The 26,886-nt window shown below is 40.4% G+C and overlaps 1 protein-coding gene and 1 long non-coding RNA gene across 7 annotated transcripts in view; one reads left to right on the top strand and one right to left on the bottom strand.

The window, feature by feature from the left end:
* CAB39 (calcium binding protein 39) overlaps positions 1 to 26,886 on the bottom strand; it is a 74,552-nt gene that overhangs the window by 8,832 nt on the left and 38,834 nt on the right. For all 6 annotated transcript variants that reach the window (XM_039488395.1, XM_039488394.1, XM_039488398.1 and 3 more), the window contains 3 exons: positions 13,604 to 13,768; positions 8,944 to 9,062; positions 238 to 406 (listed from right to left, as the gene is read on the bottom strand). In XM_039488395.1, coding sequence (XP_039344329.1) covers positions 238 to 406; positions 8,944 to 9,062; positions 13,604 to 13,768 — 453 coding nt within the window. The remainder of the gene's footprint in view (positions 1 to 237; positions 407 to 8,943; positions 9,063 to 13,603; positions 13,769 to 26,886) is intronic.
* The window catches only part of LOC120371922, a 32,033-nt gene continuing 13,322 nt past the window's right edge, over positions 8,176 to 26,886 (top strand). The window contains exons 1-2 of the long non-coding RNA XR_005584652.1: positions 8,176 to 8,565; positions 26,051 to 26,101. This is a non-coding gene — a long non-coding RNA (uncharacterized LOC120371922). The remainder of the gene's footprint in view (positions 8,566 to 26,050; positions 26,102 to 26,886) is intronic.

Raw genomic sequence — 26,886 nt, 5'->3', positions numbered from 1 at the left:
AATAAATGTTACCCTGAACATAGCACATATATCCGAAGCAATATCTTATCACCATGTCCTTAGAAGGAAGAAATGTTCAATTGATCCAGCCCCTTTACAGAGAATGTCACAAACTTTGTTCTCTGTCTCCCTAAGCTGACTCCATATGTGACTAACACTTGACATTTGGGATTATATATTTGTGATGCTGGAGAAATGTATGCTACTGTAACTATTTAGATATGGTATGCAAGTTACCTTGAATGTGGCAAACGCATCTGAAGCAATGTCAAACGTTGACATTTCCACATATCTGAAGAAATCATAGAACTGTTCTGACCACAAGATTATTTTAGCAAGTGGTTCATGTCTAATGCATTCTCTTAACATTATTCCACAATTTAGAGCAATTTCTGGAGATTCGTACCTGCAAAATGAGAAGTCTATATAAATACCTTTAAAATGTGGTACTGTAGTACTGCAACTTTATATATAATTAACAATATGCTATATTATGTTATCAAGTCAACTTAAACATTTCAATAATTAAAAGGCATTTATCTGCATATTAAGTTCCACTTTCGGATGTTCTACAAAATCAGATGATCAATCTGTTGCTTGTATGAATCACTTGTATAAAATGGGAGCACACGAAACATAACTTTATGTTCAGACTCAAAATCAATGCTCTCTTCTCATAACTGCAGGTGGAACTTGACTCGTATCAGGCTTTTCTAAATGTGCAGTAGATGGCTCTGCAGGTTAGGACAGCAGAAGTTTGCCCTCTAGTGGCATACACAATTCACAACTCCCAGTATACTGCCAAACTTGTTCATTTTATATGGAATACTGAGTATGACTTTTTAGGTGAACTTCATAAGTGAACAGACAGACCGTTCCATGTGGTCAAAAGAATAAGCATTTGCACTGCACGTACACTGTCAAAATTTTGATATACTATGACATACTATACTAAGTAACATCACCTGAAATCTATGGGTCTCTTGTAGGTCCACATATTTAAATCAACATGATTCTGGGAAATCATATATCTTTCAAAGCCTAAACCTCCTGCTAATGGTTGGTTCACATTCACCGTAATATCTTAAAATTATGTAAATTTGGCTATACCGGATGTAACATATGTAAGACATACAACAGATCACTAAATATTTCTATAAATTAAAACCAACACCTATTTCAAACATTTTTGCTCATGCACACACAAAAATGTTTTGTGGTGGCTGTCCTAGGTTATGCCGTCCTAAAAATCAGCAATGTGGTCCACTGAACATGATCCTGGATTTGAAGTTAGAAGATTCTGCCACTGACCAGTCTGACAGTTTGGGCAAGTTATTTTACCTCTCTGTGCCTCTGTTTCTATGCCTTCCTTTGTAAAGCACTTTGAGAAAGCATGTATAAGAATTTAGTATCATTCATTTGTTCTTACTTTTATATTATACTATGGTTAATAACAAGAGAAAGTTACTCACCTTGCAGTAACTGAGGTTCTTCGAGATGTGTGTCCCTGTGGGTGCTCCACTCTAGGTGACAGTGCGTCCCGGTGCTGTCAATCGGAGATTTTCGGTAGCAGTGCCTGGTTGGGGCACATGCACCCAGATGGTATCTCCCGTCTAGTTGGAATCTTCCTGAGTCCGTGCGCCCCAAACCCTCCTCAGTTCCTTCTCTACCGTGAAGAGTAATCTTAGTACTCCAAAGTAGAGGGGAGGAGGGCGGGGAGTGGAGCACCCACAGGGACACACATCTCGAAGAACCTCAGTTACTGCAAGGTGAGTAACTTTCTCTTCTTCTTCTTCGAGTGCTGTCCCTGTGGGTGCTCCACTCTAGGTGAATGTGTAGCAGTACCCACTACGGTTGGTGGGACTTTGGAGATACGGCAGGGAGTACTGAAGATAGTACTGTATGACCTACTATTGTATCTGCCGTGGTGTTTTGCGTTAGAGCATAGTGTTTTGCAAACATGTGTTTAGATGACCATGTAGCCGCTTTGCAGATATCAGGAATGGGAACATTGTGTAAGAAGGCAATGGATGCCGACATGGCTCTAGTGGAATGAGTTCTAACGCCTTCAGGCAGTTGAAGATTCTTCGCACGGTAACAGGATCTGATGCAGTCAGAGATCCACTTGGACAGACGTTGTTTAGAGATAGCCATATCATTTGATTTTTTCGGTAATGGAAACAAAGAGTCGCGAGACTTGCAAAATGGTTTAGTCCTGTCTAAATAAAAGGCAATTGCTCGCCTGACATCGAGAGTATGCAGGGTTGCCTCTTGTGGAGTCTTGTGAGGTTCGGGAAAGAAAATAGGTAAGTATATAGGTTGGTTGAGGTGGAAGGTAGATACCACTTTAGGAAGAAATTTAGGATGTGGTCTCAAAGTGACTTTGTCTTTGGAGAAGATTGTGTAGGGAGAGTGGGCCATCAGAGCACTCATTTCACCTACTCTCCTTGCCGATGTTATGGCAACTAAGAAAGCCACCTTCATGGATATATGGAGATGAGAGGAGGTAGCCAAGGGCTCGAATGGAGGCTTCATGAGAGCATATAGAACGAGGTTAAGATTCCATGAAGCAGCTATTGGGTGAATTTCAGGGTAGAGGTTTTGCAGGGCTGTGAGAAATCGTTTTATGGTTGGGTGAGTAAAGAGTGAATAACCTGCTAAGAGGTCATGGAAGGTGGTAAGTGCCACCAGGTGCACTTTGGTGGAGCTGAGCGAATGTCCGTCTTGTTTTAGTTCCAAGAGGTAGTCTAGAATGATAGGGAGGGTTACCATATTGGGCGCTAAGTGATTACGTAAGCACCAGAGGGCGAAATTCTTCCACTTCTGCGGGTAGGTTTTATGAGTGGAGTCTTTCCTACTGTGCAGGAAGACATATCAGACTTGCTCAGAACAGGCTAGTTCATGGGTTTGGAACCATGAAGGAACCACGCTGTGAGGTGGAGCTTGAGGAGCTCAGGGTAAAGAGCCAGTCTATTGTTCTGGAAAAGGAGATCTGGCCTGTTGGGGAGAGCCCGTGGGTGACGGGAGGACATGCAGAGTAGGTAGGGATACCACGTCTGTCTCAGCCAAGCCGGGGCAATAAGTATGACCCGGTCCTTATGGTCCACAATCTTCCGAAGAACCCCATGTAGCAGAGGGATTGGTGGAAGGTGTACAGGAGAGAGGTGTTCCACGGGATGAGGAATGCGTCTCCTGGGGATGCAGTTCTGAGTCTCACTCTGGAGCAAAACTGGGGACATTTTCGGTTCTGAGTTGTGGCAGAGAGGTCTACTGACGGGGTGCCCCAGAGGGAGAAGAGCTGTTGAAGTATTGTGGGGTGCAGTTCCTATTCGTGTTCCGTCGAGAAGTGCCTGCCGAGTGCGTTGGCAGTAGTGTTGTGGCAGTCTGGCAGGTAGGAAGCGGTGGTCTGTATTTGACATTATATACACCAATTCCCTAGACGGATGGCTTCCATGCAAAGAGAATGTGAGCATGCTCCCCCTTGTCTGTTGATGTAGTACATACATGCTATGTTGTCTGTTAAGACTCGCAGGTATTTGTTCTTTATGAGGGGAAGAAAATGAAGGCACGCTCATCTCACAGCTCTGAGCAATAAGAGATTTATGTGTAGGTGTCACTCTGATGCAGACCACTAGCCTTGTGCCCTGTGTCCCTCTAAATGTGCTCCGCAACCAATTAGGGAAGCATCCGTGGTGAGCACGAGTGCTGGGGATCAGTTCTGGAAGGAAATCTTAGTGTAGAGGTTCTCTGGTCTTGTCCACCACTGTAGGGAAGCTAGAAAGTTGGGAGGCGGAGTTAACAACATCCCTAAGGTGTGTCTGTTGGGTTTGAAATTGGAATTGAGCCAGCCCTGAAGACATCTCATGTGCAGCCTGGCGTACTGGAGTATGAAGGTAATGGCTGCCATATGACCAAGGAGCTGTAGGCAGAGTCTTGCCTGTGTCCTTGGATGAATAGAGAGCGTGCGTTTGAGCTGCGTGATAGCGAGGAATCTGTGATATGGGAGCAAGGCTCTGCTATGGATTGAGTTGAGATGAGCTCCGAGGAACTCAATCTGTTGTGTAGGTGTCAGGGTGGATTTTGGGGCGTTTATTTGGAGGCCTAGGCTGTGAAAGAGGGCGATAGTGAAAGAGTAGCTTGGAGTGTCTCGCCATAGGAGTTGCCCTTGATGAGGCAATCGTCCAGGTAGGGGAACTACGTGACCCCATGTTTGTGGAGGTGAGCCACGAGTACAGCTAGAATTTAGGGAAAAAACTCCCGGTGCTGTGGAGAGGCCGAAAGGAAGAACTCCGTATTGGAGATGGACGTGACCGATTGTGAAGCTTAGAAAGCATCTGAGAGCTGGATGAATTGATATATGAAAAGAGACGTACTGTGGGTCAAGGGCTGAAAACCAGTCCCCTTGATCTAGTGCAGGAATTAATGTGGCCAGTGTGACCATTTTGAATTTTTGTATCCTCGCCAATTTGTTCAGTTGGCGTAAGTCTAGTATAGGCCTCCAGCCCCCAGTCCTTTTCTGGGTCAGGAAGTAATGGGAGTAGAAATCTTTCCCTGGATGTAGCACTGGCACAGGCTCCACTGCGCCTAGCTGTACAAGATAAGCAACTTCTGCGCGAAGCAGGTGCTCATGAGAGGGGTCCCTGAAGACGGACGAGGAAGGGGAGGAGGATAGGATATGAATGGGCTAGAGTAACCGGACTGAACTATCTCGAGGACTCAGCGGTCCTGTGTAATTTGCTGACAGGCATGTTGGAAACTCTGGAGGCGGTGGCGAAATGGGCAAATAGGCTGTGGAATCAAGGAGTGCTCGCACAGACCCTGAACCAATCTTTTAAAATTGTTGTTTATTCCCAAATGGATGAGAAGTGGTTGCTTGAGCTTGATTTTGTCTGCGCTTAGGGGGTCTAGCGCGATTCCTATTTATGTGGTAAGGTTTGGGTTGATATCGTTGACCCCTGGGAAGAGATGGGTGAATGCCCAGGGTGCGCAGTGTCGCTCTAGAATTTTTCATTGTATGAAGTAGTTCATCAGGTGTTTGTTTTCTTTAAAAAAAAAAAAAGTTTATGTTTATCAAAGGGGAGGTCCTCCACTTTGTTCTGCAGGTCTTTAGGGATGCCAGATGCAGAAAGCCATGAAGATCTGCGCATAACCACAGCCGGTGCAGTTGTACGGGCTGCTGTGTCTGTCGTGTCTAAAGAGGCTTGTAGGGCTGTTCTGGAAATCAATTGGCAATCAGAATTGATTTAAAGCCCGCTGTCCTGTCCTCTGGAACGCAAGAGGCGAATTCAAAAGTTTATTGTAGTTATCAAAGTCATGCCTGGCAAGGAGTGCAAGGTAGCTTGCGATCCAGAATTGTAGAGTGGAGGATGTGTGAACCTTCCAACACAAGACGTCAAGGCGTTTAAGGTTCACGTCTTGCGGGGTGGACTGATATTGTGGCTGTTTCGTTCTTTGTGCGACTGCATTGATAATGAAAGAGTTCAGTTGTGAAAAAAAAAATAGGAAGTCAGCGTCCGTAGCAGGAACATAGTATCTATGTTCGGCTTTTCTGCAGGTTGGTAATAAAGAAGCTGGAGTTTGCAGAGAGCGTCAGCTGGTTCCAAGAGTGCCTCATTTATAGGGAGCGAAGTAGGGAAACTGAGGCTGGAGGCTGCGGACCTTAGCCTGAGGTGGAAAAAGGCTCCAGTGGGGAAGGAGAAGGAGGTGCGAAGAACTCTGCTTGCCGTTGTAGATCAGGTTCGCGCTCAGTGAAGGTAGCCAGTTCAGGTGGTGGGACTGCGCTGTGTCATGTTCAGAAGCGAAAGTGAAAGTGTGAGCGGTGCAGTGGGTCGGCTGGAGGTGCCCTGCAGGGGGTCTGCTGTTGGTGCAGGGGCGGAAGGCAGGCTTGGTGCCGACGTCCTTCCTGGCACCGGGGCAGAGCACGTGGTCGGAGCCGCGGCTTTCCCCCCCCGCCTCCTCCTCCTTCTTCCGCCCTGAGGCTTGCGGTGCCAATGGCTTTGTCGGCACCGGGGCAGAACGCATAGCCGGCTCCGTGGCTATTTTTAGCGCTGAGGCTTGCGGTGCCGACAGCTTTGTCGGCACCGGGGCAGAGCCATAGCCGGCTCCGCGGCTATTTTTAGTCCTTAGGCTTGCGGTGCCGACGTCCTTGTCTGCACCAGGGCAGAGCGCGCAGCCGGCTTCGCGGCTATTTTTAGCCCTGAGGCTTGCAGTGCCGACATCCTTGTCGGCACCGGGACAGAGCGCGCAGTCGGCTTCCCGGCTGTTTTTAGCGCTGAGGCGCTTGGTGCCGCGGAATCCTTCTGTGTTCGGGAGGTTGAATTTCTGCCTCAACGGTCTGTGGGAGCCGTTGTTGAGGCGTGATCCGGGGCTGAGGCGCCTAGCTTTGGCGCTGTCAGCACAGAGGGTAGGGATCTCGCAGGAGACCCCTTACCCTTGTTAGAGTCTCTCCTATGAGACTGCTCTGCTTCTTGCCTCCGCTCCAGGGAGGGTGAAGCAACGCTCCCCAACGGTTTCGATGTGGCTGGGGAGGATGTGGGAGTGGGTTTAACTTTCCCCATCTCCGAAAGTGGCTGCGGGGATTTCTCCATGAGAAGTATTTCAAGCTGCAGGTCTCTGTCGTGCCGAGCCCTCGACTCGAGGCTCATACAGTAGAGGCACTTTGCGGGGATGTAGTCTTCCGCGAGGCACTTCACACAATGTGAGTGCCCATCCAACCTTGGTATGGAGTCATGCCAGAAAAACACACCTCTTGAATCCTGAAGCCCCTGGCATTGTAAGTTAGAAATGGCAGGGGAGAGTGTCTCAGTGAGAGACAAGTCTGAAGTGATTTTTTTTTTAAACTAAGTAACTAACTATGTAACTATACTAAAGGAAGGGAAACAACTGGGAAGTAATTAATAATTATTTCTATGTTCTTTGTTACTGTTTCCTATAGATACCAGGGAAGAGAAGGCAGCACTGCTCCGAGTCCTGTCTTCAGCCGAGGACGGTTGAGAAGGAACTGAGGAGGGTGTGGGGCGCACGCACTCAGGAAGATTCCAACTAGACGGGAGATACCATCTGGGTGCATGAGCCCCAACCAGGCACTGCTACCGAAAATCTCCGATGACAGCGCCGGGACGCACCGTCACCTAGAGTGGAGCACCCACAGGGACAGCACTCGAAGAAGAACCTTGCCTTTTGAATGTTTAAGATATCTTGGGTTCTGTCAAAATGAGACTATAGAATAGGAAAAGTTAAAAGTACTCTGTGGAACACTGCATTTCTTTACAATCGCAAAGATACATTTTGTTGCTCCTCTAGACGGCTAGGGGGTTCTTTGTGTTCATGAGGAAGCCAGGGATTAAAATGTGCAAAGTTCCTGCTCTAGTTGTAAAACAATTTTTTTTTGTATGTATCAATACTCTGCTGGCTCAGACAAGTGGCACAGATAAAGAGAATGAAGATACAATGTGACATAAGCATGACACCACACATTTGGTAGGTTTCAGACTTGGCAACATCTCTAATTACTATGTAATGCAAAAACTTTAAGGAAAAACTAAAGAGCAGATCTTTTGTTTAAATATCCAGAAAACCTGTTATTTTTAACATCTTATTGCTGTCGTCATGATGTGGCAAACAGCTATTCCAAGGGATTAACTATTTAATCTAATTCTTTATCTTTTCTATAGAATCTTATACCATACCAATAACTGTAGCATTTGAGTACAAATGCAGTATACCCCCATTTACCCAAACCTCATTATCCAAATCCCTTTCTTGCCCCTGAGCATGAGATACCTGCCCTCTGCAGCACGTATCTCATGCTGGGGGACAAGGAAGGGATTCAGATAACATGGAGATTTGTAAAATAGAGCAGAGACCCCTGGCCAGTACTGTGAGGAGCAAGATGAGCCCCCAGTTGTGGAGGAGGGAATCCCACTGCTCAATGGCTGAATTGTTCCTGTTCTCCTGATTATCCAAACTCCCAATTATCCAAATAAAATCAGTGTCCCTCAGTCTATTTGGATAATCAGGAGTATACTGTACATCATGATGCATGAGAGCTTATTTGAACAATATCCATCAGTATACATGCTACAGCTACTGATACAAAATTAGTGTTTGAAATGTTAACATTTTAAAAATGGTTTTATGCAAGACATTAGTGAACTTTCCCACCCCAAAATGATAAAATGGTATTGCAACCTCTAATATTTTCTGTTATTCATAGCACAGAATAATAGAAATGTAAACAGTCCATTTTAAATTAGGGATGTTTGTTCCCTAATTTAAAAAACAAAGGCTTTTTACTTAAATATCTGTTTACACGAGCACCTCTATTTTGGTATGCAGCTGCAGACTTGCTACAGCATAATTGATTTGGCATGATTCCATGATGTAACAATGCAGGTAATATAAAATAGAGGTGGAAACAGCAATCTGGCATGCAGTGAATACACTGAATCATATCTAGAAAAGTTGGAGCTGCTTGATGTCTCTGTAGTTGTATTACCCAATAACTATGAAGCAGGAGCTGCACAGTAACTCAGAGGATGGGACAGCAAGTTCATTTAGCAAGAGGTTAGAACAATTATTCAAACACTTGGTAAATAACTAAGATCAGGAATAACAGTTTAAACTCTGGACAACCAAGTTCAGTGAAAAGGAACAGATTTTATTGTTACATTACCCCAACAAGAATGTTTTTAGCGCAGTATAGTTTTCAGTTCTCACCCTGTCACCCTTCACATTAAAGGATTCATATTTTGATGTTCTATTGCTTAAATTATCCACTTGACTTAAGTTACTTTAAGGGAAGTTACAGGCCCCGTGGCAAAATTATTTAAACAAATTGCAAAGGAAGAAGGGACATTTCACCACTCTCACTATCCTGCTTTTACCTGAAAAAACCACTCCAATACTTTGTATAAAACTATTTACACCGAATACCGTACATACCCTTTTAATAACATGAACAATATATTCTGTTGAGTGCAGATGTATTCCACTGTGGGAGTTCTTGTACCAATTTGCCTTCTGAGAATGTTGTTGAAAATTTGAGCAACATCTTTTTTGCCCTGTCAAAAACGTAACCAATTAAGCATATAACATTTAGTACCAGAATGTATAGCAAGAGTTAATACATACATTAATATACATACACATAAACATGACCATTTCACAAAAAAGTTCCCCAAATACTTTGTTTCTCTACATCTATTTCAAATCTGTCACAGCATTCAATACATCATTGTATCAACTTACATTTGGATAGCTTGAATAACCTACTGATAATGTTTAAAACAATAAAAACCCTTTTCTACTTCATCTGATATTCCTAGAGTTTCTCTGGATTCATTTTGTACTAAAATTATGTTAATACTATGCCCATTTTTAACAATGCCACGGCCCTGAGTAAGATGGAATTCTTCAATGTTCCACTCTGTCACCTCTCATTTTCAATGTGCATGTGTTCAGGTCCTTCTACTAGGGAAGACTGAGACACATCTTGGGCTGCAATACCAACAACATGTGTTTTCATTTATGATGGAAAACAACAACAATTATAAATAAAGTCAAAGGCAAGTATAACAAAGACATATTCCTCATATCATATGATCTAGGATAACAGTCCCCCAGTTTTCTCAATACTTGATAGAAGTGTGGATATGGGTAAGAGCACTATGCTCAAATTCAACCTAGATTATCTTAAATTAAGCTGGTTGATAGCAGTAAGCACTGGAAAGAAAGACAGTAGCTCTGCATGCACCCTATATTGGATGCATGTATCTACCATTTGCCAATACTGTCTGTATCTTTGGAATTAGGGGGAGGTTTAGGTTGGACATTAGGAAAAACTTTTTCACTAGTAGGGTGGTGAAGAACTGGAATGGGTTACCTAGGGAGGTAGTGGAATCTCCTTCCTTAGAGGTTTTTAAGGTCAGGCTTGACAAAGCCCTGGCTGGGATGATTTAGTTGGGCGTGGTCCTGCTTTGAGCAGAGGGTTGGACTAGATGACCTCCTGAGGTCCCTTCCAACCCTGAGATTCTATGATTCTATGAATCATATTCAGTTGATCATTACTTCGGGCCAGTTAGCAGGAGTGCCTAACAGTGCGTGTGAACATTACTTGGAATTACCCTGGAAGAGGACTTGGAAGTTATTTGTTTCTATATGCAGCTCAAGGAGCTGGTTACCACCTTGGGCAGAACAGGATCTAGCTACAGGTCCTGACTTGGCAGTAAAGATCTGTTAAGTAACTCTTAATCATGGTTACTTGAATTTTATAAATCTGAGACCAGAAGCAAACCATTATTATTGATGAGCCTTGTTTGTGGAATGAACTTATTCTGGCACCACCTGAATCAGTGTGTAGCAAGCTTTAAGGTAAAGAAATAGACCCCACACTTTATGGAGACTGCCAACAAATATGGCAGAACGACAGCTTATTATTTTAGATTTGTTTTAATTATAGTATTGGACTCCTGACGCTGTGACAATGGATGCTGCATGAGTAGAAAATAAACCATTTTTTTTAGAAAATCCCAGGAAGATCATAGTCTTTAAAAAATGACATTTCTGTTTGTTAATTAGCATGGAGAGTTTGCTGCAGTATTGTTGTCAGGATATAAGTGTTAGTTTGTTTTGTAAATGCTTGTTTTCTGATTTATAATTCTATTGAAAGCCTGCCCAAAGCAGCATCAGAACCCTTTGTTCTGGTAATGAGTAGAGCAGTGTTTTGAGAAATATAGCCATCAAGTCTCATCCACTAACACTGACAATTTTGCTCAGGATCTCATTATTCCCCCTTTACCGCCAGCAACAGCTCTCCCTCTTTATTCATATAGTTGAGCTGGTGGTGGTACACAGTAATTCCAAATATAGTTATTGTTAGAAGCATCTATTACTTCCAAGTGATGTAATGGTCTATTTAACAAGGACACATACAAATTCCCATGTCAACAGCCAGGATTCCCAGAGGTGAAGAGTAAAAGTGTGCCAGCATTGTCGGATTCTACCTCCCTGATGCAAAAAGATTTTGTTTTGTTTTTCTGTCTTTTTTTTTTTAAACTTTTCAAAGGATGCAATTACTCCCACTAACAGATACTTTAATACAAGTCAGCAGGAAACTGATTGACAAATTATTGCTCTTTGAACAGTTTTGTTGATTTCCTTACATGGAAAAATGATTCTACATATAGACACAATTCCAAACAAATGTTAATATTAGAGTAAGGATTGGATGTTTCAGGGCAATTTCTTAATGAGGATCTAAAATAATTTCATTTACGTTAGGGGGCCCATCACCGTGGTATTTAGATTCAAATAGATTGTAGACAGAGTGCAACAGTCAGAAAAAAAATCCCTCTCTATCATCCCAATTTATAAAGATAACGCCCTCAGGAACGATCCATAGTCAAACAAATACTTAGTCAAAAATGTGCACTGATCCATGCACAAATGACTTCAGGTTCTGTCATACCGCCAGAAGGAGCCAAGAAACATCAGCAAAAGCATCTCATCTGTTTTCAGCTCTGGACATAGTTGTCTCAAAAAAATAGTAAGGTCCAATCCACACAGTGCTTAAGAGACTAAAACCAAGATTTTGAATCGTGCTCAGTAACTGATGGGAATTTAGTGCACGTGGTGGTGCATAGGTGTGCTGACATCAGCCCACAACATTAGGTAAGCAAATTGCCACATTCTGCATTAAAGAGTATTGCTTTAGTCCAAGATGAATGGCTCTTAACATGACCTGAAAAAGAGCTCTGGAAAGCTTGTCTCTCTCACCAACAAAAGTTGGTCCAATAACAGGCATTACCTCACCCACCTTGTCTCTCTAATATTCATCTCAGCAAGGAAAAGCCACATCCTTCTCAGGTAACAGAGCAGTTGGGAGTCCAAAATAGAAGGCTATTACCAACCATCAGCAGCCCCCTCAGACTGAAATGTACAGCTACCTTTAATACAGAACAATCCTACGCAATCCCATGCCATTACAGATCTAATAAAATCAATTTGTACACAACCATTTTCCATCACCAGAAAAATGCTTCCCAAATAACCAGAAAGACTAAAAACTGGACTGATAAAGATCTTGAAAGTCAGCAGAATCCAGATGTAATTTCTCAGTATCTTATCCTCAATAACCAGGGGCCATCTCAATTGCTTTCACTCTGAATTTCCTTGGGTTTTTGTTATATAGAGACATGTATGTGGTGAGAAAAAAAATTCCCATCAGTTTTTATTTTCAAAACCCTTTTTTATGGGGTACAATTTCTAGTTAAGACTTTTCTTGTTAGAAACGCTGACAAGTCACTTTTAAAACAACTACTTGCAGACTCTCATAGCTTGAAAACTCGGGTTCAGGTTTCTGTAGGACGTGTTAAGTTTTATCTCTGCATTAATCTACTCTGGAATGTACCTTATAGGAAATTCAGTATATGACAGATATAAAGGATCAAATGGTAACAGAATCAAACAATATTCTGGGGTGTTGGGGAAGAAAGTTAACTTAATTCTGGAATGTAACGCTACAACATCCCTTTAGACTGTTGTGTTTGCTTCATGGCCAATTTTTTTATGCACAGGACAATTGTATAGCAATCATAATTAGCAGGATAGCCTAGTCAAGACACTAGAATTCTGAGCTCTGTTTCTAGCTCTGCCATAGACTTCTTATGCAACTTGTAGGAAAGTTAGTATTGGCTTGTCTACACAGCAGAGAGGCGTGAGTGTGTCACCAGAAGGGTCTACATGGAGCAGTCAGAGCACAACACATTAGTGCACTCTACAATTCACATCTCATAGTCCGCACTCTGCTACCACGTAGACAAGCCCTAAATCGGACTGTGCCTCAGTTCCCTAGCCATAAAATGAGGATGATGATAATACTTCCACACTTCAAAGTGGTGTTGTGAAGACATTAATTATTGTGTATGAAGTGCTCAAATAAATACTGTTGAGCAACAAATGAAAACTTACAGAAAGATAAAATTAATGTTCATATTTTGGAGTGATCAATAAAATCTGACTTTCCTGTCAAAACAGAAAAATGATTAGGGAGAATGTAAAAAAATATACATTTGTTTCCTATAGGGAGAGGAGTATTAAAGATTTAAAAAATGGCTAATTAGTGGCAGATTAATGAAAACTTTTTAATTAATTGATAAATGAGAATAGTCATATGACTCAGTATTATACTGTAATAACTCAAAAGGGATTTAAATAAGATTATGGGCATTATGGCATTAATACAATCTAGGATTTTAATCTCTGAACACAGCAATTAAATTACATTAAAGATTAAGCATCACCTCTGTTAGAGTTCTAGGATAAAGATTTGAGATATTCATCTACTTTTCATTTTTTATGTGATCTATCCTTCCAAACTCCTCAGAAATTTAGTCTCACACATCTGGTTAATTTACCAAGTAGTTCGTATTAATGTTTCCCAATTAAACCTTAAAATACAACGGCTATCATTAGCAGCATTGAAAAAATAAAAATTGTGCAGCTAGGAAGTGAACCTCTTACTTCAATTAAATAGGAATTCTGATGGTCAGAATGCAACTTTACCATGTGTGTGGCTCATGAAGTTTTGTAACTATTTTCTTACCTCAAAATCAATCAGTTGTAAGTCAGCTACTAGGGTGCTAAGAAGACCACTGTTGTACAGTTCTTGAGCAAGCTGTGCCACAGCTTCTGTTTGTGGCTCTTTTTCATTTGTGCCATATAATATCTCCTTCATGGCAACAAGATTTTTCGAAACTTCTTCAGTGGCCTGAAGAAACAAAATAAAGAGTAGATATATATATAATCTGACCTAGAAGCAAGATGCAAGAGACAGTTGACAATACAGTAATTGTTATCTACAATGAAAACATCTTCCCTTTCCTCATCCTCTCAACCTTGAACTTACAGAAACCATTTCAGTAATAATATAGAGAAGATAAGGAAGAGCAAAATTGTTACCAATCTGTAAAATGGATTTGTACATGTGATCAACCCAGAAAACATTACCTGGAAACATTCCCATCACTAATAAATTGCTCAGGTAAATACATTTCTATAAACTGTGTGCCTATCGAGTCTCCTTTATGCTGTTAGGCTTCCATTCCAGTCAACAGGAAAAGAACATTTCCATTTCTGTTGATACAAATCTGAAGAAGCAAAGTGCTTTCCTTCCAGCAAATTTCTTGCACTAGCAAATCTCATCACCAATATTCAGGGCAGTCCTCAAGTAACAGAGATGTCTTCAACTGCTGGGACACGTAAGCTTGTGTCTTTGTAGTGCAGCATGCCCGACTGCATCTCTGAGGTCTACAAGGATGGCTTTGAACAGTTTACAAACCAAGCAAAGGTAGGGTAGGCAGGTTACTGTCTGTTCTCCAGTGGGCTCTACAGTCACTCAAGTGATGGAAGGACCTGACCAAAATGCATCAGGTATTGTTCAAGAGGGGGTCTTGACCCCAATCCCTAGGAGTTGCTTTTATCATCTCATGGATGAAGGGTCTTGTGTATGTGTATCCATTGACACCATTACTGTTAAAGGTTCTCAACAAGATCAAACAAGAATTGGCCAGAGTACTACTGATTGCACCAACATGGCCAGGACGAGTTTGGTCTCCTTATCTAATCAGGATTCTCTTCTCACCCTCTGGTCAGTCCTCTTTTACTGATTCAAGATGTCAGTTGAATATGTCACCCCAACCTACATATTCTAAGTTTCCAAGAATGGTTCCTCTACAGTTGTCAGGACTAGAGATATCTTGTTTGTCAGAGGTACAACACGTTTTATGAAACAGTAGAAAAGAATCTACAAGAAATATCTCCAGAAATGCAAACATCATCATCTTTGGTGTAGCAGTCAGATTTCGCTGACTCACTCTCCTCTTCCTACGGTATTGGATTACCAGTTGGAATTGAAAACATTGGGTCTTTCTACGAATTTCATTAGGGTTCACTTAGTGGCAATAACAGCTCTTCCTTCACTCACCCATACGAGGTTTTTCCACTCTTCCCTCATCCAACTATGGCAAGATTCCTAAGAGGTTCATCAAATCGCTTCCCATAGATCAGAGACCCTACACCTAGCTGGGACCTGAACCTAGTCCTTAATTGCCTTATGAAACTTCCTTTTGAGCCACTAGCTACATGGTCTTTAATAGATTTATCAATGGAGAATTGGGGGCTTTAATGTCAGACCCCCGCATTTGTAGCATTCACCACAGAGTAAGTGTCACTGTGGGCCTATCCAAGATTTTTACATAAGGTGTCCCCAGAATTTCATGTTAATCAAACCATTTATCTCTTCTTTGCCCACCCCGCAAAAAAACCAACATTGGACTAGTCAAGAAGCCATATTCCATTCCCTAGATGTCAAGAGGGCATTAGCCTTTTGCCTAGATAGGAACAACCCATTTAGAAGCTCTCCTAGACTATTTGTATCCATAGCAGACACAAGGGTTCAGTAATTTTGAAACAAAGTTTAGAGGGCATCTCCAGTTGTATTTAGATCTGTTGCAACAGAACTTGGGGTTTGAGAGTAATAGCATTCTACAATAGCACTGTCTGCATCTATAACCTTACTTAAGGGTATATCAACTGCAGACATCTGTAGAGTGCCAAATCGGTCCTCTGTTCATACTTCTGCTAGTTATGCATTGGTAGACATGGCAAGATCAGATCCTGCTGCAGGCAATGCAGTTGTCTCTTCCATACTGAACACTGCTCCGAAACTTCCACTTCCTTAGGTGGGTACTTCTCGGGAGTCACCTGATGTGAAGCACCCACAGCGACACTACTCAAAGGAGCAGTTACTTACCTCTGCAGTAACTGGACTTTTGATATTCATACCTCTGTGGATGCTCCACTACTTCCCCTCCTCCTGCTCTGCTTCAGTGTCTCCCATGTGGGACTTTGCGATAGAGGAGCTGAGGCCTGTTCACCTGTGCAGCCCTATACAGCCTTGGTGCGGTGCAAAAGATGTGTGGAGACATGTGCAGGCTGAACAGACACTGCTACCAAAAATCTCTGATCAAAGGTGAAGGGTGCTGGTGCACGTGAAGTAGAGCACGCACAGGGGGACACATCTTGAACTCCAGTTACTGCACAAGATGAGTTACCTCTTCATCAATGTACTACAGACAATTGTAGTTCTTGGTGTTCTAAGAAGAGCCTTCCCCTAGGTTATGGTATACGTAATGATGATCTTAAGTCAAACAGTCAGATCAACAAATTCTAGACCTTGCTGCTCACCAGTCAGAGGGAACACACGATTGCATTTGCTTGCAGACTGGAGGTGTTTGTTTTAGGGAGTGAGGGAAAATTAGGGACAGTCTTACACACAGCTTTTGTATCACCAGAATATCTATAGAGAAACAGACATATTTAAAGCAGTACAACTCTCTAGTAAATGATTTTTTCAGACAAAGGAAATGCAGATGATCTAATCTACCTGGATTTCGGTAAGGCATCTGATACAGTTGCACATGGGAAATTAGTTAAATTGGAGAAGATGGGGGATTAATAAGAGAACTGAAAGGTGGATAAACTGGTTAGAGGGGAGACTACAACGGGTCATACTGAGAGGTGAACTGTAGGCTGGAGGGTGGTTACCAGTGGAGTTCCTGAGGCATCAGTCTTGGGACCAATCTTATTTAATATTTTTATTACTGAACTTGGCACAAAATTTGGGAGTGTGCTAATAAAATTCGCAGATGACACAAAGTTGGGAGGTATTGCCAATATGGAGGAGGACCAGACTATCATACAAGATGATCTGCACGACCTTGTAAACTGGAGTAATAGAAATGGAATGAAATTTGATAGTCCCTACCCTGCATGACCTTCCTATTTTCATTAGCAAGAATTTCTGCTATAAGCTGGGGACTCATCAGTGACAGTGGATGAAAAAGACCTTGGATACATTGGTGTTGATCATAGGATGTCTGAGCTGTCATGTGATGTGGCTGTGAAAAAGGCTAATGCAGTCCCAGGAAGTGGGAAGTTCTGGTCTCCCATGTTTAAGAAAGAAGAATTCAAACTGGAACAGGTACAGAGAAGGGCTACTAGGAAAAAACCTACCTTATGTCAGGTGACTCAGAGTTTGGCTTGTTCAGCCTAACTAAAAGAAGGCTGAGGGGAGATATGATTGCTCTCTATAAATGCATATCTATTTAGACACCTGAGGTCTAAAATTGGCCTCCACCCTCTATTCTTTTTGAGTGTATAGAATCCCCTTCCCCTGTGCTGGTTCTATTTCTCCTAAAAGGAGAAGTGAGGTCACCACTTGTGCCAGCAATTGATCATGAAAGGGATCCCTGAAAAGGGATGGGGAGAGAGAATGGGTAGAAGGGACAGATTTGAAATGGATAGCATAACCAATTGTTATGGCTTCCCAAACCTATTTGTCCAATGTTATGTTCTTCCATGCAGCCTAAAAATAAGAAAGGTGACATCCAAAAGGACGAAGGAGGGTAAGGTGTTGCAGCTGTAAAACCTTATTGATTGGATGATTGAGACTCTTTACTAAGCCATCAAAACTGTGGCTTGGAGGACACAGATAGCTGAGATGTAGATGCAGCTGAAGTATTTTGTGCCATTTATGGTGGGGCTCCTATGTAAATCTATCTGCCTGCTGCAGACACAAACATTTAGCCTAGTCTATCACAAGCCCTAGACACAGCAACTCAAGTTTGCTTGCTCAGGGTCATATCAGTATGCACTACTGATGTTTGTGACAAATTATCAAAACAGAAACTGAACACTAGGACTGACTAAAGTCTGGATAAAGGATATTAAAGGATCCCTGAACAGAAGCTGTCACGCTGTATGGAGTGGCTCATTACTATGACTGCCTATCTCAGGGCTGACTATCAGGGAAAAAAAAGAGTAGACACCACAAACTGATGGTATGTTCTGTAATTAAATTTAACCAAGCTAGTAACCAATGTGAACTCCTGGATCACTATACCAGTCTTACCACGGAGTCACAGAGAGTCCTCCAGTCCTTTTTGCCACCCAGACAAACTGAACTTTGTGATAAAAGGTTATTAAAACAAAAAAAGCACACCACATCAGGTTTCTCCCAGTCCCAAGGGGCTAGTCCCTTATCCCAGATCTTACACCAAAGACAATGCTGGCAACCAAATCTATAATAAACTAAAGATTTATTAGTAAAGAAAAGAGACTTAATGAGAGGTTAAAGCGGATAAAATATAACAGATAAATCACAGTTTGTAACTCCATATGATGGCAGAGATGTAAAACTGCCAATTTCCCAAAGTCCTTCTGGGTCACCCAGAATAATTCTGGGAATCTTCATCTTCTCGTTCACGTATTCTACCCTGTTAGAATCCAAACAGTCCAGATATAAAGGATCTTTCTTTGAATCCATATTTACAGTATCTTCACACAGAAAGCAAACTGACAGTGTCTCTACCCACATGGGCTTTTCCTTTGAGGAGTGTGGAATGCACTTTGAGTCTTTGACCACAATGCCCATTTTCTTTGGAATTTGCACCTTTTCTGATAAAGTCCTTCATTAGCATTCCCAAGGCTTCTTTCATGTCTGATGAGTTATTTAGTTACAGCGGTATTTACAATGTAAATGTTTGCTATTACATTATGACAAGAACAGATAAGTGAAAATAATGCAAAGAATGTTCCATTAGTTTTCATTAAGTTTAAACACCCAAACTTTTTGCACTGGCAACCCATTTCATAAAGCAGGCCGCTGAGTTCAATCCCCCTCTCGACTCCCAATTTGAAAACCCCTGACCAATACACTCTCATACAACTAACCATTACTTTGAGCTACACAAGTGAATTGACCTGAATATACTTTAGCATGACCTGGTCAGCCAGCGACACAGAAGCTACAACCAATAAAACTGTGTCAATTAGAATCATTAGATATCTCCTGTAGGTAGCTCCTTCGCTGACAGTGAACAGAAAATAATTAGCTGGAACGTTCTGGGATCCCTGAGGCTGGTGCATGCTTAGGTGAGACAGACTTCGACCCAAGGTACAGATGCCACAAAAATATTGAGATTAATAACTTTTTCACTATACTCAGAGACACAATGGACACTCCTATTTCCCAGTCACGAGAAGATGGTAGTTGCAGAGAGAATTTGTTTTCATTCATCATTATCTTTTCAGGGTATGCTTGCTCTCCAGAGTAATGAGAGTCTCTTTACACAAGTTGTTTTTATCGGAGCCACTAAAGGAGTAGCCTACGAGGCTTTACATGACATTCTAAGACCAAGCAGTTTGACATTTAAAAAACCAGGTGGACAAGGTTTTGTGGTTTTTTCCTTCTGAAACAAACAGAACAAAGGGTTTCAGAATTAAATTATTTTAAAAAATATTAAACCTGATGATTTAGGCTACATTTTCATAGAAAAATCTAAATCCTGAGGAAAAACTGCCTATTATGAAACAAGTCTGAAGAATAGTCTGCTCCTCAGAAGAACTGTCATGAGAAACTACTCCAATTTATCAGTGCACCTTGCTTGTTTTAAAAATCTTTTCCTCAAGAATATAATATAATATAATAAATATAATATAATATAATATATGGAGATACACACCTCTGCCTCAATATAACACTACCCGATATAACACGAATTCGGATATAATGAGGTAAAGCAGAGCTCCGAGGGGGCGGGGCTGCGCACTCTGGTGGATCAAAGCAAATGCGATACAATACCGTTTCACCTATAACACGGTAAGATTTTTTTGGCTCCCGAGGACAGCGTTATATCAAGGTAGAGGTGTACCTATCTCATAGAACTGGAAGGGACCCCAAAGGTCATCGAGTCCAGCCCCCTGCTTTCCCTGAAAGGTCATCGAGTCCAGCCCCCTGCCTTCACTAACAGGACCAAGTACTGATTTTGCCCCAGATCCCTAAGTGGCCCCCTCAAGGATTTAACTCACAACTCTGGGTTTAGCAGGCCAATGCTCAAGCCACTGAGCGATCCCTCGAGCCACATAGTTAAATACAAACACAACAACATGACTTTATAAAAGCTCACTGCCCTACTTAAAGTAGGAGGGATATTTTGTGGAACAATTACTGTTTTAAGCATGTTTAACTAGCATTAGCTTGCTGACAAATTATTGAAAAATGAACATTTTACAAATCCAGTTACAATCTAATTATTTGTACACATGGTTTGCCTGTAGGGTCTTCAACAAGCACAATGCTTCATAAGCACACCGAGGCATAATGATTACCTGATCTGAGCCAATGAAGTTCATGTACACTCCAGGTTTAATTACACTTGTATTATTGGTAGTACATGAAATAATAAAATAATACATTAATAAAAAGGGAGAATGATTGCTTTCAGAACACTATTTATCTAATAAGCAGTTTGCTAAGAAGGTTCCTTTTTGTGGCTTATAAAGCTGTAGAGAAGCCTAAAAGTCAGCAAAACCAATGTACAACTACAGAATAAGACAGTCTAGTTTTGAAATAGGCAAAAAGCAGGGACTACTGTGAACTGTAACATCTCCATATTGGTTTTAGCTCTTCAGTTAGCTCTTTTATATTGCCTCAGATTCCCTTTGATTTTTGTTCCAAATCCCAGATGTCTCCCTATTGATAAAAATTTCACAATATTTGCAATGTGACCTTAGTATGGCAACAAGAAATATAGACTGGACATTAACTCTACAGGTCACAAATGAATATTCCAAATAAATATAGCACACAAACAATACACGACCGTTTTATTCTTTTACATTGAAGGGGATGTAATTTTAGGGGGAAGAAAGTGGAAAAAAATTTCAAGTCCCCTCCTGAGACAAAATTGCTGTTAGAAAATAAGGCTGGGTTCACCAGGCCCAATGACATGAAGATAAGAGAGAGCTGTTGCATCTCCCACTCAACTCTAAATTGTGCAATGGGGTAAGTACATTTCTTATAGTCCTTTAAACATTCAGAAATGTCTTCAGGAAAAATCCCGTTCAGTGGGGATTTCATTTTTTTTTTTTGAGGGGTGAATGTAAGGTGGCAGGAAGGAGGGAGAGAAGCTGCACTATCTATCAAGAGGAGGGTATTGACAGTCTCTCCTGAGACCACCGCTGGCACAGCCACTGAAGCCAAGTCCACATATCAGAAAGGAGTAACCAACAATGAAGATTCAAACAGTGCCTGTCCTCCTTAAGGATGATTTAGGGATAAGGGTAAAAAGGAAAAAGAGATATCAACAGCTTTGGGTGACCAGGGTTAGCAGGTGCCGTTTTGGGCAAGACTGCTGGTGATAAGAATGACTGGGGCTCTCACTTTTTTCCTCCTCCTTTGGGAAAAAACGTGAGAGGACTGCCATAGCAATCAGGTATACCTGAAGGCTCTCTTGCAAGGAAGAGGACTAGAGATTTAAGCTATTACACAGAAAGAAAAAAAAAGGTTGTGTTTCTACCAAACATTTAATATCTTTCAAAAAGCCTATGGAATTCTTGACAAGCCACTCTCATGTTAATATAAAAGTGAATAACTTCCCAAATAGGCCTTTCCATGACTTGATAGTTTTCCATGCTCTCAGAGCTTGCAGAGACCTTTTGAATAAGCCTCATTCAAAGTCCTTAGGAGAAGCTGTTTTTGAGATAAGACATGGCCAAAAAAAACCAACCAAACAAACAAAAAAACACCCAAGCCTTAGAATTTTCAAAACATGATTAGCAAAATAAATAAATAAATAGCTGGCATGTTCCATATCTCATTTCATATCTCAACAATTATTTGTCTGAATCACAACTGTGGACCAAAAAATTAGTCTCTGGCCATGTACTACAGATACAAAATCTGAAGTATGTTTTCTGAGGATTTTAGAGAAAGAAGCAAAAATTGATCTTATAACGGAAAGCAAGTCTCAACCTTGACTACTAAGAGACTCTTACTTCTTCATAAGTTCCTCTTGATCTAACTCTCATAAGCAACAGGGACAGAAAGCAAGCTCATTCTAGAATCCTGCTATGTCCTCCTACATGTCATATGCTAGAGGAACTGACCGTTCATGATGATCAGTGCCATTTTTAGATGGATTATGGTCAGAGTGAACCCTAGGCAAAACATTACCTGAAAAAAAAAAATGACTTGGGGAACTTTCAGTCTAAAGCGACTATATTCCCACACATACCAAGTGCAATTTTGCTTCACCTTTACTAGAAAGCAGTAAGATTGTCTTAACCTTAACTATATTCATGCTACTCTCTGACTTATTTTTGCTGCTAATTTGTGTGGTCATTGAAGATCAGTTTCATTGTATTTAAAGCTACTACTAGAGTAAGGCTGATTCAACTACAGGGATCAAGGAAGAGCTCTATTACAGTATTGTGGAATTTCTCTTAATAGACACTAACAGGTTTATAGTGTAAGCTAAATAACTACACTAGAGTGCTAAGTGAAAATAAAATTAACAAAGTTATTAGTAAAAAGAAAAGGAATTGCCACCTACAAAGGTACTGGCAAGATTTTCCTATGTAACAGAAAGGGCTATGTTCAAATGTTCAACATTCATGGCTCCCTGCTTTGGGTAAAGAGTCCCCAGTGTAAGTTCAAAGATACAAAGAAACTGATCTGAAAACTGAAGAAAGTCAAGTGGAAAGTAAGATTAACTTTCAGCCATCAGAAAATCTGTCATTTTTCTCAGCATAAGCCAGGTACACTTTTCTAACTAAATGCTGGCAAAGAGTGAGCACAGATCATTGTTTGACAAAAAAAGTTGGGAAAAACTGACCATGTTTGGGAATAAATGTCCAAAACTAAAATATAAATAAAGGAAAAGAAATTTAAGAAACAAATAACATGTTCACTTCAATAAATTAGCGCATCAATTAAAATACAGGTTATGAAATCACTTATTATACCAGAACAGGTTGCATGTCTTTCAATATCCACAAACATCCCTATGGTTTACTCCCAAAATAGCACTAGACACACATAAGCCTATTTTACATAGACACACACAGCCCTTAAAGTTTCCTCCACAGTTAAGCAATGCAAATCCCAAATATTTTGTTTAGAGGGTTCGTATAGCTAAAGTTCTTGAGCTGCAAAATCTTTCATAAAGAAATAGGGCTTAAAAGCACCATCTTAACTAATATAAATGGTAGGAAAAGATTCAGGGTGAAAATTCACATTAAATATCTAAGCTAAGGATAAAATACATTGTCTTTGCACTTTTATGCTATAAAATCATCACAAATGCTAACAAGCTGTAGCTCAGAATCTGCATTTACTACACCTCTACCCCAATATAACACTGTCCTCAGGAGCCAAAAAAATCTAACCATGTTATAGGTGAACTTGCTTTGATCCACCGGAGTGCGCAGCCCCGGCCCCCTGGAGTGCTGCTTTACTGCGTTATATCAAAATTTGTGTTATATTGGGTCGTGTTATATTGGGGTAGAGGTATATTTGTTATCTCAAAAGAACGCATTCTACACAGCAGCATCCAACGGGTAGAAAATACTGAGGTTATTTAATATTTTATTTTAGGTTCTTAATATTATAGTATTATAAATGTGTGTTTTGGAAATACTACTAAAATGTATGCATTTCTGCACAATATCCCATTACAACCACCAATCTGGATCAGCATTATTAATCTATATTTTAAGGTAAAAATTACACCAATTTTTCAGTAGAGACTCATTTGTAAAGGCAACATTAAAGAGCCTGATTCCCTTAGTGTAGGTGCATACTCTCTAACTTATTACTTCAAACAATTTGTATAACGTACCAATTAAGTAGTTAATTTTTAATTTTCCTTCAGCTGTGAACAGGCTTTATACATTTGCATTACACAGTGATTCAGTGTAAAGTAAAAAGTTAGCTCACTGAATGAAACTACAATAAAAGCTTTATTTATGACTTGTTGTCAATATGACATCATATTTCACTTTGAAAATTAGGATCCAATACAACAGCACCCTACACTGTACATATATACAGTACAGACCATTTTAAGGAGTCATTAGCTGAAGAAGGGAAGGTTTTTATTTTAAGGTCTTCGATAGGAAGTTACATTCCCCCTCCCTCTTCAGTGATATGGACTACACATGCAGTGTAGTAACAATGTTGGTCCTAGGATATTGGAGACACAAGGTGGGTGGGGTACTATCTTTTATTGGACCAACTTCAGTTGGTGGGGGAAACAAGCTTTCAAACTCAATCAGAAGAGCTCCATGTAAGATCGAAAGCTTGTCTCTCTCACCAATAGAAGTTGGTCCAATAAAATATATTACCTCTTAATCAACAATCTAGACAAACAGTTCCCAAATGACGAGTCAAGGCAAGTGGAAGGGCCAAGACTGGAGCCATAGAGTAGATTGATACAAAGTCAGAAGTAGGGAAGAGCAAGTCTAACAAGTTTATTACATGAATAAATATTTACCTTCACAACAGCAATCACGTGCGCCACAAACCAAATAAATTGGCAGTATAAAAATAAATGCTGAGGCAAACCAAAAAGGGGGAAAAGATAAAAATAAATACAAATTAATGTTCTAATTCAGAGTTAAGTCTGATTTATATTAAAGGAACTGTTTGAACATGGAACCAAACATATGGAAAAAGTTTTCTCCTCATCCAAACATCTTCTGAAGAGACTCTTCCTCCTTGCCCTTCTCACGCCCTCCAATAACTATCAACATCAGCAGGCTGCTGCCTCTGACTGAAAGAAGTGAGTGGATTGCATTTCAGTAAAGTGGCACAAGCATATGTAATCAGAGTAGACAAAAACCAAATAAAGTGTCGAGAGGTAGTGTCAGCTTCCTTTTCAAAAGATTTAGTGTCTAATTAGCTAATTTTCAGTCTTCTAGTATGTACTGCAAATCTATAAAACATTCAGAAATAAATTGTGGAGAAATAAATTGTTACACCCCAAAAAAAAAATCATTGAACTCTGAGCTGTAATGAAACAAATTTTGTTCAGGTACTAGGGAGGCTACCTCTTGTATAATTGAAAAAGATGTGCCATAATCTCTAACATCTCATGTGTTTGTATCTCACAAAATTTCTTCCATGCTGATCATGTAGCACATGCTTTGTGTGAATGTGTGCATACACTGTCCAGCATCTTATAATCTGTCTCTTTCCATCTTCTGAGAGTGAAAGAAAGGCAAAATGTGTAATAAAGATAAATCACCCTCCTAATGGAATGTCAGGGTTATCTTTTAAAGTTGAAAAAACTTCTATTCAAATTTTCTCTTTACAATTCTACATTCCAAGAGCAACCATTTATTAAATGGTGTATCAGAATAGTAACAGAATTATATGATGTCATAGTAACAGTAATATAATTTTCTGCTATTGCTCCATGGGAAATATTATAAGCTACATATTAAATACAAAAACTATGCTAATGCAGTGCTATAGTAGAAATGTTCAAACTTGTGTGTTTGGAGTCTCAGCCATAAGAGTTGAAGAGAATAAGTGCATTAACAGTGGAATTCTTTTGTACTGCAAAAACTTTTCTTCCAAAGAATTTCCCTATAAGCATAGGTTCATTTTAACCAAAACTGAAATTTTCATACTGCAATCCATTAAAAAGGCAGGGCTACCCTTCATCTTCACAATAAATCAGTTCTATTGTACTGCATTGTGTAATCTTAGATCACATATTTTAAATTACACATGGCCAAGTGTAGGCAAAATATGAAATTCCACGTACTTAATTTTAAGAAAGGTAAACAATTGCAGAAAAAGTAAGTATTTAAAAACAAACAATATTGGAGGAATAAGAATATCCTTTACATCACAAATAATCAACACTAATACAATGGACACACTGCTCAACTTGTGTTCATTATAGCTATTTGGCAGGTTATTTATACAGGTCCCTAAAAGGAGCAAGAAGAGTAAAAAGTGGAGCAGAAGACGAGATAAACACAGAGAAAGAGGGTAAAAATAGTACTAGCTTTGAAATCTGGAAGAGATATGTTATTTTGCTACCCCTTTGGTAGCATAGAATTATGAGCTATGATATGGTAAACTACCTTTCAGAAATAACTAAGGGGGAAAAAATAAGCCTTTTTTTCTTCTTGATAGGCCAATCTTCCATGATATGTGTTGAGATAACCAGCTTCCATTCATCTTGAGGTAGGGATGTTGATCTTTTAAAAGGGTAATTGGAAGATTATGTTGCAGAGAGGATGAAAATTTCAGTCTAGGCCTTACAAATGAAGATGAGTAAGTAAGATGTAGATGTGCACAAACACTTTTTTCAATACAGGCTGACTTAGGCAAACACAAAAAAGAAGCATATTGTCCATATGTAGGGCTGGGTCAAAAGTTTTCCATCAAAACTGGTCTTCTATGGAAAACTGCGTTTTCAACCAAATTATTATTATTATTATTATTTAACAAAAAGTAACTGTTTTCTGCAAAAAAAATCTATTTTTCATTGAAAACCCAAATATTTCCATTTGGAAATGCTGCTGTAGTGCTTCATGTGCCCAGTTCTCCTCTATAAGCATGATTCCCTAGCCAGACTACATCTCTTACGATGCACCATTGGAGTCCCTGGCCATGGTACACCGCCCTCGCTTCTCCAGGACGACAGAGGAAACAGCTCTAGAACTGTTTCCCATTTGGGGATACAATTATTTGGGAAGTATAATCTAACACAAATCCACAGGGACCTGACTCTTTAGATTTTCAAATGTCTTGTTTTCAAACCAAGCATGATTAGTCTCCGATTCAGAGGCGAGAGTGGGCTTTCAAGATCATTAGCTTCTATGTTTGTTCCAGGTGGGCCCACAGGATAAAGCTAGCCTATTCTGAGAAGTCTCTTGGTGAATGCTCGTCCCAGACATTTCAGACAGTAAATGTGCATTCATCAACTTTTGTCCACTGGACAGGAAGCATAATGCTTGAATACATAT

The sequence above is a fragment of the Mauremys reevesii genome, linkage group 9, assembly GCF_016161935.1.
Source record: "Mauremys reevesii isolate NIE-2019 linkage group 9, ASM1616193v1, whole genome shotgun sequence".
In the NCBI taxonomy this organism is placed as follows: domain Eukaryota; kingdom Metazoa; phylum Chordata; order Testudines; family Geoemydidae; genus Mauremys; species Mauremys reevesii.
This window is presented reverse-complemented; position numbering and strand designations above follow the sequence as displayed.